Below are 18377 nucleotides of genomic sequence, written 5' to 3'. Positions count from 1 at the left end.
CGAAAACTAAGTGAAATACTAAAATGATTTAAACTGCAGCTAAAAGCAAAGATATGTACTTTGCAAAATAATCTTGCAATTCATAGCTTAAGGATACGTCATATTTAACCGTTTTTGGTCGGCCTTAGAGTTTTTAAAGGTATATTTTAAAAACTGAGGTGAAAATTTGAAGATGAGGTGAAATCAGGATAACATAATCCTCTCAAAATGTATTTTCTTAGGTGACAACAAAAGTATAATGTTGTCGACCAGTGTTATCAACGCAATTTAAACTTCATACTTTGAAGGAAGATGAAAAGAATTAATGTCTGGCTAATTCTGTTTACTACATGAAATCAACAACCAACACGCCGCAAGTCGAACCAAAAATCAATTTAAAAAAATATAACAATAACCAATGCACCGTGAGTTCAACCGAAAAAAAAGAGAATAGTGCAATAAATCAGTGTCTACCCAAATAAATTTTAAATAAAATAACAGCGATTTCCTAATGTTCATCCTGCTCTCCCCGCTAACCCCTTTCTAACTTCTCTCACAGTTGCTTGCATAGCTGCTGAGGGCACTGTCTGCTTAATTATGCAGTGTGGCAGAAGCTATATAAGTAATGCAAGATAAATTGCACTTACATTTTTCTGTATGTACAGGAGCCGATCAGTGTAGTTAAAATTAACGCATATCACTAAACCATCTTGCATATGAGCTACGAACTGCGAACTGTGGATGTTCGCATATTTTGACTTTTCTTTCACATGAGCTTTATTTCTATTCGCAGACAGCAAGGAATTTACAATTTATAATTACCCTTTTTTCTATACTTTTCTCAGCCATGATATAATTTTGAGGTTAAGTTGCGCGCAAACAATTTATTCGTTGAAGTGTGGATGGTATGTGGAACGCGAATAAAATTTGGCAAAATTTTGCAGAACAAAATGCAAATTGTATGATTGTAACATAAATCTCCATTGGTTTCTTATGATTTAAATGTATTTTTGTTTGAAATTGATTTTCTGAAATGTGTAAAATCACGATTGTTTGTTCATTCGTTAATTCATTGTTTGCTGTCATGTGCAAGGCCCTTAAGCAGCATTCACATGAGCATGACCAACGAACGACGAATGACTTAAAAAATGTGAGTTTATATACGTTTGAAGACATATTTCCACATAAATTCTTAACAAAACGATAGCAATATAGTTTCTATTTGATTTATTATGCATACTTTTGCTTTTCAATATCATATATTAATAAATTTAAGAAAACAAATTTGTTCGTCACGAAAAAAATTATAGTTGATACGAACTGTCAAACTTTATTCGCGTTCCACATTATCCACACTCGCAACGAATAAAATAATCGCGCGTACTTAACCTAACGTCCATACTGTTTTAAACAGGATAGCTATTCTGGCACTAAGTGAAACCCAGGTTGGCGTAAACACCGATTATATGTAATTTAACCTTTATGGTTATAGCTAAGTGCCATTATTTTTTTTCACCACTCACCATCCAGACGCCTTATCCAGACGCCAATGGTGGCGTTTTCAGTTCTAGTTAATTAAAACTACTTAGTGAACACCTTAAAGGGCTTTAACGGCATATTTGTAGCCCAGACCTGTTAGGATTGGTTTATCCGGCTTCCCGTCCTTAGAGTTATACTAGTGATCTGGACCAAATTGCGATTGACAGATGACACTTCTCCAGCATTCAGGTTGTTCGAATATTTCGAGAGACCAACATCGACTCGGACCTCTACGTCGTTGTAGCCAAGGTTCGGCTCCGGATATCCCTATCCAAGCCAAAACAAGGAAGTTCTGTGTGTAGTTTCGACGTTAGACGGCTACAACCGCAAGAGACTGCCTTGCCCTTTTCCGATCTCTTATAACCTGTCAAGAAGTCCTATGCTGCCTGCATTAAGCATTGAAAACCAGTGGCAACATTGCCTTGCAGCCATCAGAGATGCCGTCTCTGAAGTGCTAGGTTATTATTAAAGTTTTAAAATTTGTTAGTAATAAAATCTGAAAGAAATTCATGTCATTGAAAGTCACCTCCTAGCGAAGACACTGCTGCTGTACAGAGATACTGAAATAAAACAAACAAAATTGTAATGACAAAACAATTGTCAGCTATCAAAGCAATACAAAATTGAGAAAATCTTTGTGGTCGTTGAGCTCGAGGTTACTATATTTACGATCTAAAGTGACCACGAATATTGAAGCAACATTTCAGATTTCCTCATAAGAGTCCATTGTTTCATTCGAAATGTCAAATCGGGGCCGACCGAAAGTGAGGTCGTGGTTTGGCTAGAAATTTAATTCGGAATTATATACAATAATTATATCAACTATTTTCTTTTACTGTGGAATGGAGTGTAGGAACACGGTATATAAACGACCATACTAACGTGACGTGAACAAAATTTAAACAACTTTGCCATTCTTAATTACCGCAATATTTGTTTAAATAATTTATTTTGCATACATTAATGCATTCAAAAATAATTGATGATTAGATAATATTAATTAAGAACTATTCACATGAGCACGACCAACGAATGAACGAATATTCGTCAATTTTGACATTTCTTTCACATGAGAGTTTTTATTTCGTCGCGAATAAATTTGATAATTGTTTCTTTTTTTTGTGATTGATAAAATGCGTTCGAGCCCATACATATGTGTCTAAAAAAAGTCATTGGTGTCCTTGTTAATAATCAAAACAAGAAAAAGATTTCATGTGCATCCATTTAATGAAAATCGGAAAATTGAAGGAAAAGAAGAATGATTTTTTTAGATTAAAGTAGTATTCACATGAGCGCGACCAACGAACGACGAATGAATTACAAAATGTGAGTTTATATTGGTTTGAAGAAAACGATAGCAATTTAGTGTCTATTTGATTTATGATACATACTTTTACTTTTCAATATCATATATTGATAAATTTAAGAAAAAAAATGTATTCGTCGGAAAAAAAATTGTAGTTCAGACGAACTGTCAAACTTTATTCGCGTTCCACATTATCCACACTTGCAACGAAAAAAATAATCGCGCGTATTTAACCTAAAAAGATCATTCTTGTTTTTGTTTCAGTGGTGAATGGTGTTTGACTGTGGCTCCTTGTCAAACTTCATTCGCGACGAATTAAAAACTCTCATGTGAAAGAAATGTCAAAATCTACGAATATTCGTTCATTCATTGGTCGTTGGTCGTGCTCATGTGAATTGTGCTTAAGTATGCGCGATCATTTTATTCGTTGCGAGTGTGGATAATGTGGAACGCAAATAAAGTTTGACAGTTCGTCTGAACTACAATTTTTTTTCCGACGAATAAATTTTTTTCTTAAATTTGTCAATATATGATATTGAAAAGTAAAAGTAAGTATCATAAATCAAGATTTTGTTAAGAATTTGTGTGGAAATATGTCTTAAACGTATATAAACTCAAATTTGTAATTCATTCGTCGTTGGTTGGTCGCGCTAATGTGTATACTGCTTTATTGCTTCTGCTTTTCGAAATAGTTTGATGGTATTCAACAAAGTGGAGACTTGACGTTTCTACAGAAAACGATTGTTCCCTGCTTTCCATATTTTATTTAGAAATCTTGACACTGGGTTGAATTGAAATAAAACTTAGTACGTAATTCTCCATACGAGTTTAATAAACGGCGTAAAGTCCTAAAATTTTTCATAAACGCTTTCTTCTCAGTTCATTTTGATTTTCGTGAAATAAAAATATTAAAGATTACCTCCATTTTCCACTCTACCTCAAACAAAATTCAACTCAACTCCAAATAAAATAAAACAGGTCATGAACAGGCTCAGTCGAACATTTAACTCGATCCTGCATATAAATAAGGTCATATAATACAAAAATTGGAATATTTATAATATTTAATCGTATTCGTCATGCCATTGGATATTTGATTCGTTTGTTGTTCAGATTGAAATTAGTGTCGTTGATTGACTTCTGCTAAAATTATATTAAAATATTGATAAGTTTTCAATCATTTGTTTTAAGGTTTCATACTATTTGTTTGAAATTTAATTTGTATTTCCTTATAAATCTTCAAAACTAGTTACTAAGAAATTAATCTTTACAATCTAATTAATCAAATCGTTCATCAAGGGTAAGTATAAAAAGCATGTCAGATCAAGGAGATTCGGTAGCTAGAATTATTACGCAGTCGGCCAACACTTCACAAATGGTTCCCGATATTCAACAGTTCCAACAAAATCCACACGAAGCTCAGATAACACCAAACTGGGATTATTACCATTTACCATACAAGAACTCCTACCAGCAATATACCGACTATTATAATAACTGTTATATGCATTTCGGCGAAAATTTGCAACTTAACACTCAAGCTTTACCGACATTTGAGAGCCAATATGAGAAACCTACTTTAAGTAATAACACAAATCCTCAAGCTAATACCGACAACATTTCGTGCCCCAATCTTATTTCTCCGAATACCGCAGCTGCTTCTAGGAATCAAAACATTAGGTTTCCCAACGAACAACCTAAAACATTTTCTGGTTCAAATAATTTGCAAGACAGTAATGTTTTTAGTGGTATACGATTTAATTTAAACCAGCCGAATAGACTTGTTAATTTTCTTAATCCTTTCAATAACGTTGGAAATGTAAGCGGAAAAAAGAAGAGAAAGCGTAACAAAAACAAATACCAAATGCAACTCCCAAACCAGCATTCAAATGTCAATAGTAAGGGTACTGACATTACTACTGAAATCAAAAGCACACTTTTTGATCCAAGCATTCCACCTCCACCTGTCATTTCTGCATCTTTAGATCTTTCTAAGCCACCACCACCGTTGGTGCCAACAATCATCGCTTCAAGCCAAATGCCATTGATGAATTCCCACGTTAGCCAAAGTGTTACAAATGAAGGTAATAATTTTCAAAGTCTGTGTAATACGGTGGACGCCTGGCCCGATAGCCTGAATTCTTACGTTGCTAGATGTTATTCGAAATGCGTAACAGATCTCGACAAGGATCAAATTGACATTTGCCTCAAAGGGAAAATTACTGCTGCTGCCACAAAAAATGAACTATGGACAAGGGATTGGAACAATGAACCGATTCCAAGTGTCCACAGTGACAGCAATTTAACAATCTCGAACACAAATGTTAAAACTAAGATCGATCGCCAACCGATACGTCCTGGTATTTCAAAATGTTTGAACGCACGTTTAGGTCATCGTTCAACTTTAAATCAAACAGAATTTCATTCGATATCAAGATCCCCGAAACGAAAAATGCTTAGGGACTTATCATTAAGTCCTCACAAAAAAAAACGTAGAAGTTGTAGTTCTGAATCATCGGAGAACAAATCTGTAAATTATATTAACTCCAAAACTAAAAATAAAAACCTTAGAAAAAAGGTTAAAAAAAACAAGCTTGCTTATCCATCAATTGTTGGAGGTTCTATAGAAGATGACTCAAAAAGGCTTCAGGAGAGAGCCGCTCGATTTGGTCAAAATCATTTTTCAACTAAAAAGGGACCTAGTGAAAGGATGCAGAAACGAATGTTCGATGATTTCGAAGTTGATACCTCTATCGATGAATTCCATATCGTAGGTACAAGCCGGGACTTGGAGAAATCTTTTCTTAGATTGACAAAAGCGCCAATGCCCAATGAGGTACGGCCTATTGATGTATTGGAAAGTTCCTTACAAAACGTCAAAAATAAGTGGCGAACGAAACAAGACTACTTCTATGCTTGCGACCAACTTAAATCTATACGTCAAGATTTAACGGTACAGGGAATCAGGGATAAATTTACAGTCGAAGTATATGAAACTCATGCTCGCATTGCTATGGAAAAAGGCGATCACGAAGAATTTAACCAGTGCCAAACGCAACTGAAAATGCTGTATACAGAGGTTGGGGGAAGCAACATTATGGAATTTATATCATACAGGATCTTGTATTATATATTTACAAAGAATACGCTAGATATTACAACTGTTCTTCGTTCTTTGACTCCGGAACAAAGAATGAATTCAGCTATAGCTCATGCATTAGAGTTAAGATCTGCATGGGCTCTTGGGAACTACTGTCGATTCTTTAATCTTTACAAAAAGGCACCGCTCATGTCGGGATATTTAATTGACTGGTTCATTGATAGGGAGCGCAAATTTGCTCTTAAAGTAATTATTAAAACCTATCGCCCTTTCATTGGCATCGACATGATTACCCGAATTTTAGCATTCATTTCGGAGGAAAAGTGTCGAGAATGGATTGGCACAACAGGTGCTGTTTTAGAGGGAACATCGGATAGGGTCAAAGTTGATTGTAAAAATAGCATGAAAGTTTTGCTTAGTTAAGAAAATCATTAATTTTTCTTTTGAAAACGGACGCTACAATATCTTTAAAATAATAAAACATTACTAGTTTTTATATAAAATAATTGTAATTTTTTTTTAAGGACCAACATTTTGTTTTTACTAAGAGTTCTGCTCAGTAATTTTGTATTAATTTTAAGAAAACATTAAAATCATGTGAGCAGTACAAATACAAAATAAAAATTGCGTTGGAAATTGTTTTTAAAACTAATATTTATAACGTGATTTTATTTTTAAAATTGTGTCATAACTTGTATTAGTTTGGTCTTAATCTTATTTTATCGAAAATGATATAGAAATAAATAAAATGTTCGACTTTATATTTGATTGATTACGTTTATTTCTTATTAGATTTGTTACAAAAATTAAGGAAATGGGTGCATCAAAGCCAAGTAATTGTGTCTTGGACCGTCATAAATATTATATTTATATTCCAAAAAATGGGTTTGGAGAAGTAAAGCAAGTTTTTATTCCTGTTGACTTCGCTTATTTGGTGTCTTCTAGTTACCTTAACACAAACCTTTTATTCTCAACTCTCTTTGCACGGTGTTTCCATCTCAAGAATTACCCATGTGTTCTACCATCGCTGGCATTTACAAAAAAAAATATTAAAAAACAACAGAAACATAAACAATTAATTACTGTACCGGTATTGAAAGCCAGAAATATGTATACAAATACGTATTATATAGAGTTTCTGTATACCATCCAAGCTAAAGTCAAGAATACCTACCTTTACATCAAGATTTCGCTTGAAATTAAACGCTTACGTGATAACGTTCATAAAATTTGCTTTTTTATTTGTATTTTGGCTAAAGGACGTTATTTTTAATGAAAGAACTACGCTTTGTCTTGAATGTATTACTTTCGGTTTAACTCTTTACATCTGCAGAAAGATTCTTTAAATATAAAATACGGGAATACAAAATAGAGCCCTTTTGCGTCGACATCGTACCGGTCTCATTTATATTTTTGCACAATGTTTAAAACATTTTCCCCATAAATGTAGATCAGACTATCATCAGTAAAAAACCTTACACAACAATGTTTTATGCATATTTAAGTCAGTAATGTACACAAGAAAGAGAAAGACCCCTAGCACAGAACTTTATGAAACCCTAGATCATTATTGTCGCACTTCTATTCCCCAAATAATTCTTAAAAGATTCCAAATCAAGCCCACGCACTCCATGCAAAATCAATTTTCAAATAAAAAATACAGCTTTCATCGAATTTCTGCGTTCATTTGTCTTTTCCACTCCCAGCAACACAATCAATGTCAGTTTCACACATCTTTTAAATAAATAAATTACTGACTTCTAAATATTTTTCGTACTGATCAGTATACATATTAACATAACATATTGAAATGTGGGCTGATGACACCAACCTGGTAATCATCTACTGAACTGGCTCGCGTAGCTGGAAAGCTAGACATCTTTTTGCAAAGATGCCATAACGGGGGTAGAGCGTTCCGCCAGCAACACCATACGAAGAAGTCCAACCGGATCGATAATATTCGAGGTTCACCTTTTGTACTGCTCAAAGTGAGAGATGTTGGCTAATAATTGACCTTCAGTTACAAAGGAAATCCAAATTCTGGCTATAACAGCCTCACTAGGTTCTTCTGTTACTTTATTACGATACATTCCCAGATTTTTTATTCTTAACAAAAGTACTAATTTTGTCTGCTACTTCACTACTCGCAGTTTGGTCGTTATAACTTGGATCTATGAAATATGCTACTTGGACAGGTAAAATTTCCTCAGTCATTTGCCTAGGTGAAAGCGCGTTTTTAGACAAAAATTAATTTTATATTTGAATGTGGTGGTTGAGTCAGTGTCTTCTAGCTAAGGCCAGATGTGTTTTCAATCAGGATTTTTAAAACCGAACGCACTCCAGAAAGCGTTTCTTTTGTTTCTCCATAGCAGTTTTGTTTTTTTTTTTTACCAAACGGAGGTCAGTTTTTAAATTGTAGTATTTCTAAGTGCAAAACATTGTTGAAAAAATAAAAATTCGTGCCTTTACGGTTAAAGTTTAAAGCAGCAATTTGTATACTTTCTTTTTTAGTTAATCCATTCGGCAAGTTTTAACAAATCTCTTTGGAATTACAAAACATTATGAAAACAAGTACATACCTAAGCTTAACGTTTAGACTATTTTTTTGTGTGTCAAATTAAAAATTAATAAAACCAATGTCCTATTAAATTTTGATTTTGGCGTGTATAGTATATGTAAGTTTGTTTAGATAAATAAATCGCTATAACACAGCATTCCTACAAGCTATGATGTACGAATTATTCTGAAACCCTGTATGAAAGAGCTTTTAACGGCTCAGATTTATGAAATTAAAGAAGTTGCACTTACTCCAGTGGCATGATGGTAAGTGCGTTGGACTGTCATTCCAGAGGTCTTGGGTTCGATCCCTGCCTATGTCATCTAAAGTTTTTTTTTACGGGTACTGCCTCTTGCGCGGAATTGACAAATTCTCCAAGAGTAATTCTTGTCTTGAAAAGTGGTTGAAAATTGTAAGTCACTATGCTCTAGTTCTCAACGGACTGTTTTGCCACAAAATTTGTTTTACTTACTCCTTTCAATTGTTTATCTTTGCTATTTCTGTCAACAGCAATACTCTCCATAAAGCTTTTGTTGTTTTTGTGTGAAGCACCTATTTATTTTCTAATTTTATTGTTTGCTTGGCCTTTTTTTATTTTTGATTGACAAATGTGTTGATATACAAAGTACACTTGAATTTATAGGTAAGGAAAGATTTTTCATTCTATAGCCGCCAGATGCCCTACTATGTAAATTGATTCTACTTTTGATTCTATTCGAAACAAATTTCTGATTCTAGTTTCAAATCGTACTAAGTATGAAAGTAGAATCGGATGCCGGTTATACCATCTTGTTTTCAAAAAATGTACTTTCGAACGAGTATTGAGTTGTTTGACAGTTTTAAAAACAAAAATAATATATCAAAGTTTTGGAGAAAAATTATTATTTCAAAAATGGACACCGTTGGAATTTTGTTTAATTTGCAAGGAAATGAAGAACGCTATGAGCAAATTGAATGCAGAAGAATAAAAATAATTCCAATATAATGGCTCTAAGTGATAAAAAGTTTGTACATATATGTATATCAAAAATCACGAATTGCAAGTGTAATTTGGGTGGTAGTTGGAACTCATATTCAACATTTTACTTACACCTTGAGAAAAAAAACTTCGCTCGCAAACACATTTGATGTAGAGTGATTATTTTGGATTTTGACATGTTTTGAATTCTATTTTCGAGTTACGTAGTTCCTCGTTTATTCGAAAGTGGATAAGAATATAGTTGGCTCGATTCTCGTTCGTTCGAAAGTAATCAAATAGATGCATAGTACCAATTTTTCGAATTCGAACAATTTTATTGTAGAATCGAGTTACTTAGTTGGGCCCCAGTAATAGATTCTTTGGAATTATTTATTTGTATATTTGTTTGTCGATATGAAATTTGTTGTCTTGTATGTCGTATTTGTTTGTAAATTGGAACATAAATAGGTACATACATAATAAGATATCATTGTTTTAAATTATGCACGTAATTTCCTTTGAAGATTTATCAATTTTGAATAAGTTCATATAATTCCTAATTTATCGATATACGAATATTATGGATACAGTTTCTAGTTATTGATAAGAAAGCTAGGAAAACAGTTCTTATGAATTTGTTGTTTAGTTTATAAGATAGTTGGAAGTTGAATTTAAAAAAAACTTGTTTTCTATACACCTTACCAACATAGACATATTTCATAAATAAAATTAGAAATACGTGGTAAGGTAGACTAATAGAATATACATTTTGAATGTTTAAGTGTCACCACATGCCGAAATAATTCCAAGTCGTTTTGAATGAATAAAATGTAGCTAGATATAGGTATTTGAAAACAAAAAAAGTTTAAATGTGAATCGAAGCCCTGGCTTAGTGAAAGAATTAAGCAATTAATGGACCAACGAGATTGAACTTAAAGAAGCTGAATAAACTATACGGGTGGAAGAACTTCAGAGAGCTTATAATCCCCTACGTAATAAAGTTGTCCTAAAAATTAGAAATGCTAAAGAACAATTTTTCTCTAGCCGACTAAACGTTAATGGTGAAGTCGAAAACTCTGGGAAAATCTTCGAAAGCTTGGAATCGGTAATAAACGACAAAACACTCTAAATAATATTGATAAAAACGAACTTAATCGTTAATTTGTATGTACTCCTAACTATGTACTTTCAACTCAACTATGCACTGATCCAACATTACCTTTGATAGACATTGCATTTAGCTTTTCAGGATTGAGCAATTTAGATGTGGAAAGCTTTCTATCAATAAAATCCACTCCTGAAGGTGTTGATGAAGTAAATCCTGTGTTTTTGAAATCAATTTTGCCAATGCTTTTACCCTATATTACTCATATCATCAACACAGTTCTTACAACAGGAATTTTTCCTCAGAAATAGAAGAAGGGTTAAATAATTCCTATTCCCAAAAACTCACTTTGTGAGGAATTTTTACCAATTTCTATTTTTGTCTAAAGTTTGTGAACGCATTATGCAAAAACAACTGAACGGCTATATAACACGCAACAATTATTTGGTACCAATTCAGTCAGGCTTTTGCGCTCAACACAGCTGCACTTATTAAAGTCATTGAAGACATAATGACCAAATTGGATAAGGATAGCGTAACGTATTTAGTTCTTCTAGACTTATCCTAAGCTTTTGACATGGTGAACCACACCGTGCTCATGAAAAGCCGCGTTGGGAGTTTAACGTACCTATCTTCAGGTGTAATAAAATTACTTACAGAAAACAAGCCGTTTATTTGAATAATAGTCTCTCTGAGTACCTTCCTTTACTTAAAGGTGCTTCCTAAGGTTCTATTTTGTCACCCCTGTTATTCTCGCTGTATATAAACGAAATCACTTCTCTTATTCCCGACCTCAAATCACTTTTATGCAGACGATATACAAATTTATAGAAGTTGTTCACTAGGCCTTATCGAAAACTGTGCTTTTGATATCAATCAGGATCTCGAGCGGATCTCAAATGGGGCAGCTGATAACGGTTTAGCTCTTAACCCAAACAAATGCAAATGCCTTGTGATATCCCAAAAAGAACTTGATTTGTCATATGGTGTGGTTTTCAATAGGACTCTTACATGGAATGACCATATAAACTCATTAGTAGGAAAAGCATATGACACTTTAAGAACATTATGGACTGCTCAAGGCTTTACGCCGATTAAAACACGAACTCTACTTGCTAAGTCTTTGGTTTCACCAATGATGTGAAATCTATCACAATTGTGATTTTTATAGCAAAAAACAAATTAAAAGTAGCCTTTAATAGTTTCATACGATATTTTTATGGATTAAAAAGATATGACCATGTTTCCCATCTGAGACGAAGCTTTTTAAAAATGTCTTTCGATAAGTTAATCAAATTCTCTATCTCTATTTCTTTCTTTTACTTTTTTAAATAATTACCAATAGTAAAGATACAATAAAGTTTTTTGCCCAAATTATTTGTTTTGTTCATAGATGTACATATTATTATTTATTTTTGTTATACTTTTTGTTTTTGGCTATTTAAATTCATTTTTATATTATATTCAAATGTAACTTATTATTTAAAATGTTACATATTATTTATTCATAAACTTTAAACTTTACCTTATAAAATTTATCTTATGTATATGTTAGTAACAATTACCAATAAACTTAACTAAATCTTCTGAAGGCCCGTCCTAAGGTCTTTAATGTTTCTAAAGATCTTTTGAGCAACTCGACGTTCTAATTCTTCCACTGTATGCTCGATTACATTAAGGTTTTCTATGTTATAAGTACCTTGGGACAGTTACACACTAACCACGACCTTACTGTACAAGATGTGTGCTTTATTATTTATCTTGGTAGAAGATAAAATTGTCTTGTATTTCGAGTTTACTGACACTGGACAACAAATGTTTCAAAATACTGATGTTAGATATTTTATACATTTTACCCTTCACAAAATGTGAGTTCCGATTACCAAAAGCTGCAATACATCCTCATACCTAGGCCAACCAACCAACTTATGAGTAAATTCGCTATTTCCTTTTCGCCATTCATACATTCCTCCATCTGAAACCTTGAGGTTAAATTTATTTTTGCCTGTGATCATAACCTAATTTCTATGTACATATGTCTATGTCTAATGGTCAACAAGCAATACAAAAATATGTAGTTCCTTCGTATTCCAGGAAGACAAATCCAGTGTTATATGTAAGTTTATTAGCAAACTTAAGTCTTTCATTTCTATTTTTTGCAATGGTGTATTAACTTTTTAAACACGGCTGCACAGCTTTTTCAATCATTATTTCGATGGCGATGTTTCTTCTTCTTATGGGTTCGTTGCTGAGTTTTTTACTCGTGGTATCTTTTAAAAAACTCGTCAGAGAATCCCAAGATAAGAAGAAATTCAAGTGGTTAAACCTAAAAAGAAGTTTCTCCAGTTTCTTTCATCTTACTTTTCTGCTCACATTATGAATCCTTTTTTCGTTTTTAAATTGTGAAAATATGTAATGAATTCCATATTTCATTGTGCTCCGAAGTACAATTTTGTCCTGGATACCTGGATATGCAATTTTCGAATTTCCAAAAACCTGTGTTTTTTTACCCAAAAATACTTAATAACAAGATCAAAAACACTCTAGAGTGTTTTTGAACAAGATAGTTATCTGTCGTACGTTTCACTCTCCGTTTGCTTTCGTTTTTGTATACGTAGTTTTGACATTGTGTTCATATGGAAATAGATGTCAAAATGAACTTTTTCGTATTGTTCTACATATTTTTAAGTTACATTATTTCGATGAAAAAATAAAAAAAAAATTAGAATCATTTAATCAGTCATATCATATAATTCAATAGGGGTATTCACGATCCGATGAAACAAAAAATGTTAAATTGCGAAATTTGTGTTTTTTTTTTTACATCGTGAACACACCTTTTCTAAACATAGCAATACCATAGTAAAAAATAGTAAAAAAATAGTAAAAAATGTAATCTAATATAATTAAAATTTCTTTTTCCGTCCATTTTTTTACCGCTTTGTCACGTCGACGGCACTTCTTTATATTCCTTAGATCTGAATCTTTTTTTCCATTCTTTTTTCTGATTTTTGTCGTTGGCATAAATGCGGCAATAACTTCAAATTCAATTTAAACTTAAAGCCCACCAAAATTTCTGATAAAATGACAGCTGCCAAACTGTCAACTACAACAGACAAATTTTGCACCGTTGTATTTTTGTGTTGCAATAGGGTTCGGGTATAGCAAAAGTGCAAAAGTGTAACAAAATTGTAGTCTGTATATTTTGTTGTTTTAGTGCAAGAAAATGTTACACTTTTGCACTTTTGCAACGATACAAGACCACTTGCATCGAATCGTGAATACCCCTAATAGGACGAGTTCTACAAAATATAGTTATTGAACTCGTAATACAATTTCAGTACAACAACTTTTATCTTTGTTTGCAGGTATTAATATCACGGTTTCTTTAAGCCACGACAAGACTTCTTTTATAGCCAAAAGTTCCGCCTAGAACATGCTTTAATAATTTAAAAGTGAGAGACTTAATTCCACCAAACCCTTAATTTTTTTTTTTGATCCATTTTTGTCTTACAGAAATGCCCTTTGTTCCCATAACGATCAGAAAGGTATAGAAATTTTAAAGTTTTGTCGAATTGCAGTACTAACGGTGTGGCCCTTGTTGTTATAAATCCACTGCGATTAAGGTTTGAGGTAACTAGCAGAGCTTGCAACTATTTGTTTACAACGTTTAACAAGAGGTGTTAGGGAGAGTAAGTTGTCCAGTGCCGCAGATGGTGTCGTGTGAATCAATCCGTTTATACATAGGCAAGCTCAACGTTGGGCTTTATTTAATTTGTCACCCTACCTTACCATACATTATAATTGGTCTGATTATCGATGTGTATAACTAATGCGCTTTTCAGGGTTGTAAGTCCCATTTCTTAACAATAGGCTTTTTGCAAGAAAAATGAGCTACAGTAACTTTTTTGACTCTTTCTTGTATATTACATTAACAGTTTAGTTTTTTTTGTCTAAATTAAGACCCACATACGTAGCCTGTCTGAGAACTGTAATTGCTTAGCTTTATTACAGGCAGGGTTAACATACTGAATTTTGTATTTCCTTGGTAAAAGGATTAGATCAGTGTATTGTGGGTTATCAGTCAGTCCACACGCAATCACTCTGAAACCCTCCGCATCCAGCCCAATTAGGATTTCATTTTCCACAAGGTTCCAGAGGAGAGGGGATAAAACACCACTTTGCGTTTTTATTGATTATTCTGCTAGTCAGAATAAATGAATTTACTCCACAAGCGAACTTTTTTCGTTCACAGATGTTAGTGCAGATGTGTCCACGTTGCTGAAAGCACCTTTAATGTCAAAGAAAGCATCAATAGCGAACCCTCTATGATGAATTTTGTATTCGATGGTGCGAACTAAGGTGTGTAACGCCGTTTCCACCAATTTATCTTTAGGGATGCTGAGGCGTAGACAGAAACCTTGTATCAATATTTGCCCTTAAATAAATATCAATATATCTTTCTAAGGTCTTAAGAAAAAATGAGGATAGACTTATAGGTCGTAGATCCTTAGGGTTGATTTGCAATCATTGACTTGATTTGGGTATAAAAACAACTTTAACTTTTCTCCATGCCGAGGGAATATGGACTGGATATAGACAGCTAGTCTTGTGGCCTTGGCTTGGTTAAAGAGTTTCCTACATTCTCTTCTGAGCGAGTCAAGCGCTCTGAGGCTCACCATTGTGGCTACCTCTTATGAGGATAAGTGGACAAGCAATTTCTGGCGATCTATACATAAATAAGGTGAGGTCATTGACTTTTTTGTCAAGTTCACTAGCGTAAGAGGAAGGACTAACTAGTCCTGGTCTTAGTAACCTTTGTAATATGTAATATAATATTCTGTACGGTACGTGACTTTTTATGTATGTAGCCCAATCAGTTTTCCAAGGGTTTTCATCCACATTGATACTGAATGATCATAGAACGAGTGTTCGTTGGATACTTTCCAGTCCAAGATCATATGGTGAATGTTATGTCTAGGACCCTTGTCGAGTTTTAGTTATAAAAGTTTAATTTAAAAATGAAAAATAAAACGAAAATTTAAATTTTATTATTATTATTTAATTTATGACGCGACGCGTTTCGGAACTTTTTCTTCCATCCTCGGGCGTATAGTTGTCAACTATCAAAGAAACTCACCTCTGTTGATAATATCTTTACTCCTCCATACTGTGTGATGAACGTAAACATCATTCAAAATTATTAGGCTGATCTTCTGGCGGTCCGCTTTAGTGTTGATTGTCTCGAGGGTCTTACCAGAGAGAGGGCCAAGATACGCTGACACTCTCTTTCACTGAAATTATGGAGTAAAAAATACATTTATGCTCCTTTAAACTAATATGCTAGATCTAGGTTAACCTATATCAGTTTCATTCATTGTGTAGTACCCGTGAGTATTCAGTCCTCGAACAATGGATCTCACAATCCATGGCTATTAATTCGTCCCCTTTTTTGGCTAGGCGAAGTTAACAGTTATTCTTTATGGAAATTTGGAGATTAATCTGTACTGCCTTTAGCATTTTTGAAACATTTAGACAGATCAACCTCCACCACGGTCTTGTTTTGATCTTCTGAATTTGAGGATGAAACCAGGAATGAATTAAGAACCATATGAAGGTAGTCTTCAGTCTTTATAGAGGGCTGACTTCTGCCGACATTTGTAGAAGGTCGAGTAGTGATCAGAGCGAGCATGGGTACGTCCCCAACTTGAAGTGGGAGGGAGGACGACGTTTCAGGCATTCCAACCACGAGTTAACCTTCAAGTGTGTGTGGAGGACCGATATCTGCTACTATTCGTCTCATACCCATATTAAATTTAACCTTTGGTCCGCGCTAGTGGAGCACAGATTTTTTTATTTAGTAATAAAATGGCACATTTATAAAGAGCCCCCACTACCAAGCTTAGCGACCTTCCAGTTTTGTGTCGGTATTGATGAATTGCAGACTTCAATTGTTTTGAGAATGTAGTTGATTCCAGGAGGCTCAATTGGAATCCAATTGCGGGCTCTCGGTGTGCTAGTGATGCCTTCTTTAGCAACAACCTCGAGTTTTGCACCTTATCAAAATGAACCTAACCGGCTGACAGCAAGGTTTAACATATCACAGTCCTTTCAGTCCTTTACCGTGCTTTTGCAATTTTTGGTTTTAATTTTACTATGAAATGATCTATATTATGCTGTTTTTAAGCATTATTTTATTAAAACTAATCAAATGCATCACGAAATTTGTGAAATGTCAGAATTCACCTCGAATTTGTATATCAATGATTAGTTTAATTAATCGTTAAGGTAAGTTTTCGGTTACAGGGGAGTAGGTTAGCCCAAAAAGGGATTTTGGGATTTACTAAAGCGCGGCAGACTGACAAACAAGGAGGTACCTAGTACCCCATTAAATACCTGTGTGTTAGCCCCGTAGATGTGGCCGAGCGTCAAGGATAATCAGATATCAGATTAGTTAAAAAAATTGATCATCTAAAGTTCTGGAGCGCATCAGATTAAGCTAGTTATATGCTAAAAAGTGTATTTTCCACTAATCTGACAATTTTCGATTGAAGATAAGAAGTACGTGGATTACAAAACTTGTTTAAAAAAAGTCATCTCGAATTTCTCGAGCTTGGCTACATTTTTTTTTATTTTGAAGGCAATAATTTAACGTTCACGAGTAATAAATAAATTAGGTGGCGCAACAGTCCATGAAGAACCAGGGCCCAGTGACTTACAACTCTTGAACCTAGGATCCCTTGCATGACAGTCCCACGCACAAACCATCACGCTACGGGTGCTACGTTCATGAGTAATATCTAATCTAAAGATTTCCGTAAGCTGAAGTGAAGAAAAATGATCGATAATGTTTAATGCGTACATGTAGATTGTAGGTGATGCCCTTATTCCACTTCTAGCATTTCTATTCCTCTATCATCTTTCTCTATCCATGACTTTCTCCCTCCATCACAACTTTGGGTTCTGTTGCCATAACGCCATGGTAACCGATCGTGTGGATGGTTTTGTTTACAATGTATTTGAAACTTCTTAAATTATTGATCTCGTACCAACGGAGAGTTGTCGATAAAAATATTAAATGATCTCATTTAAGGATAATCAATTGCCAAAAGCGTATGAAGATGAAGTCATAATAGCAGATATTTTTGAGGATGCTCATGAAAATACTGAGCGCGAGTTTGTGTTGCATGAGAAGATAATTTGGAGTTCATCTTAGAAAACAATGAAATTATTGATCTTGTACTGAAGCCTTGAATGTTCATCCTATAGTATAGATATTATAAGAGAAAATGTTGTGTGTGATAGAATTAATATATACCTCCAAAACAGATGAAGATCTGTGTATTACATACACCTTTAAATTAAATTTAAAATTGTTTCTTAACAAATAAATATTGATAGCTTTTTTATCACCAGTCGTATTTATTATATGGTTCATATAATAAAAATAAATATCACGTTAGTCACGGTTAACTAAGGCTGCTCCGAGAAAGCAATAAACAAGGTTTTTGAATACATTGCCATTGTCAGCCGTTCAAATATTTCCATTCTTTTTCTTTCTATCTCATGTCTCTCCATTTACATACATATTTATGATGATATGAATACGCTTATGATGATTATACACAGTGCGAGTAATTAGGAAGGGAGGATAGGATTTGAAAGGAGATACCGATGCACATTTGTTTTGAATGCCTGCACATTGTAATGTAATGGGTGGGAAATATTGAGTCTGGTAAAGCATTCCACATAGCATTTCGTGTAGTGCGACTAAAAAAAGAATCTCTGTACTTTAAAGTATGACCAACATTGGAACTGGCTATTTTATTAAAG

At 33.8% G+C, this 18377-nt stretch overlaps 1 protein-coding gene across 1 annotated transcript; it reads left to right on the top strand.

Annotated features, from left to right (window-relative positions):
* The first annotated feature begins 3604 nt into the window (after window positions 1-3604).
* LOC129940135 (leukocyte receptor cluster member 8 homolog) lies at window positions 3605-6692 on the top strand. The gene has a single exon (XM_056048387.1). It carries the CDS (start codon window positions 4140-4142, stop codon window positions 6345-6347), a length of 2208 nt encoding a protein of 735 aa, XP_055904362.1. The 5' UTR covers window positions 3605-4139; the 3' UTR covers window positions 6348-6692.
* The last annotated feature ends 11685 nt before the right edge of the window (window positions 6693-18377 follow it).

Source organism: Eupeodes corollae, chromosome 1, assembly GCF_945859685.1.
Source record: "Eupeodes corollae chromosome 1, idEupCoro1.1, whole genome shotgun sequence".
NCBI classification, from domain to species: Eukaryota; Metazoa; Arthropoda; class Insecta; order Diptera; family Syrphidae; genus Eupeodes; species Eupeodes corollae.
Note: the sequence above shows the minus strand (reverse complement) of the source record. Positions and strands in the feature narration are given on the sequence as shown.

Excerpts from the sequence above, each read along its gene's own strand:
- LOC129940135 (XM_056048387.1), top strand. The coding sequence starts at position 4,140 with ATGTCAGATCAAGGAGATTCGGTAGCTAGAATTATTACGCAGTCGGCC.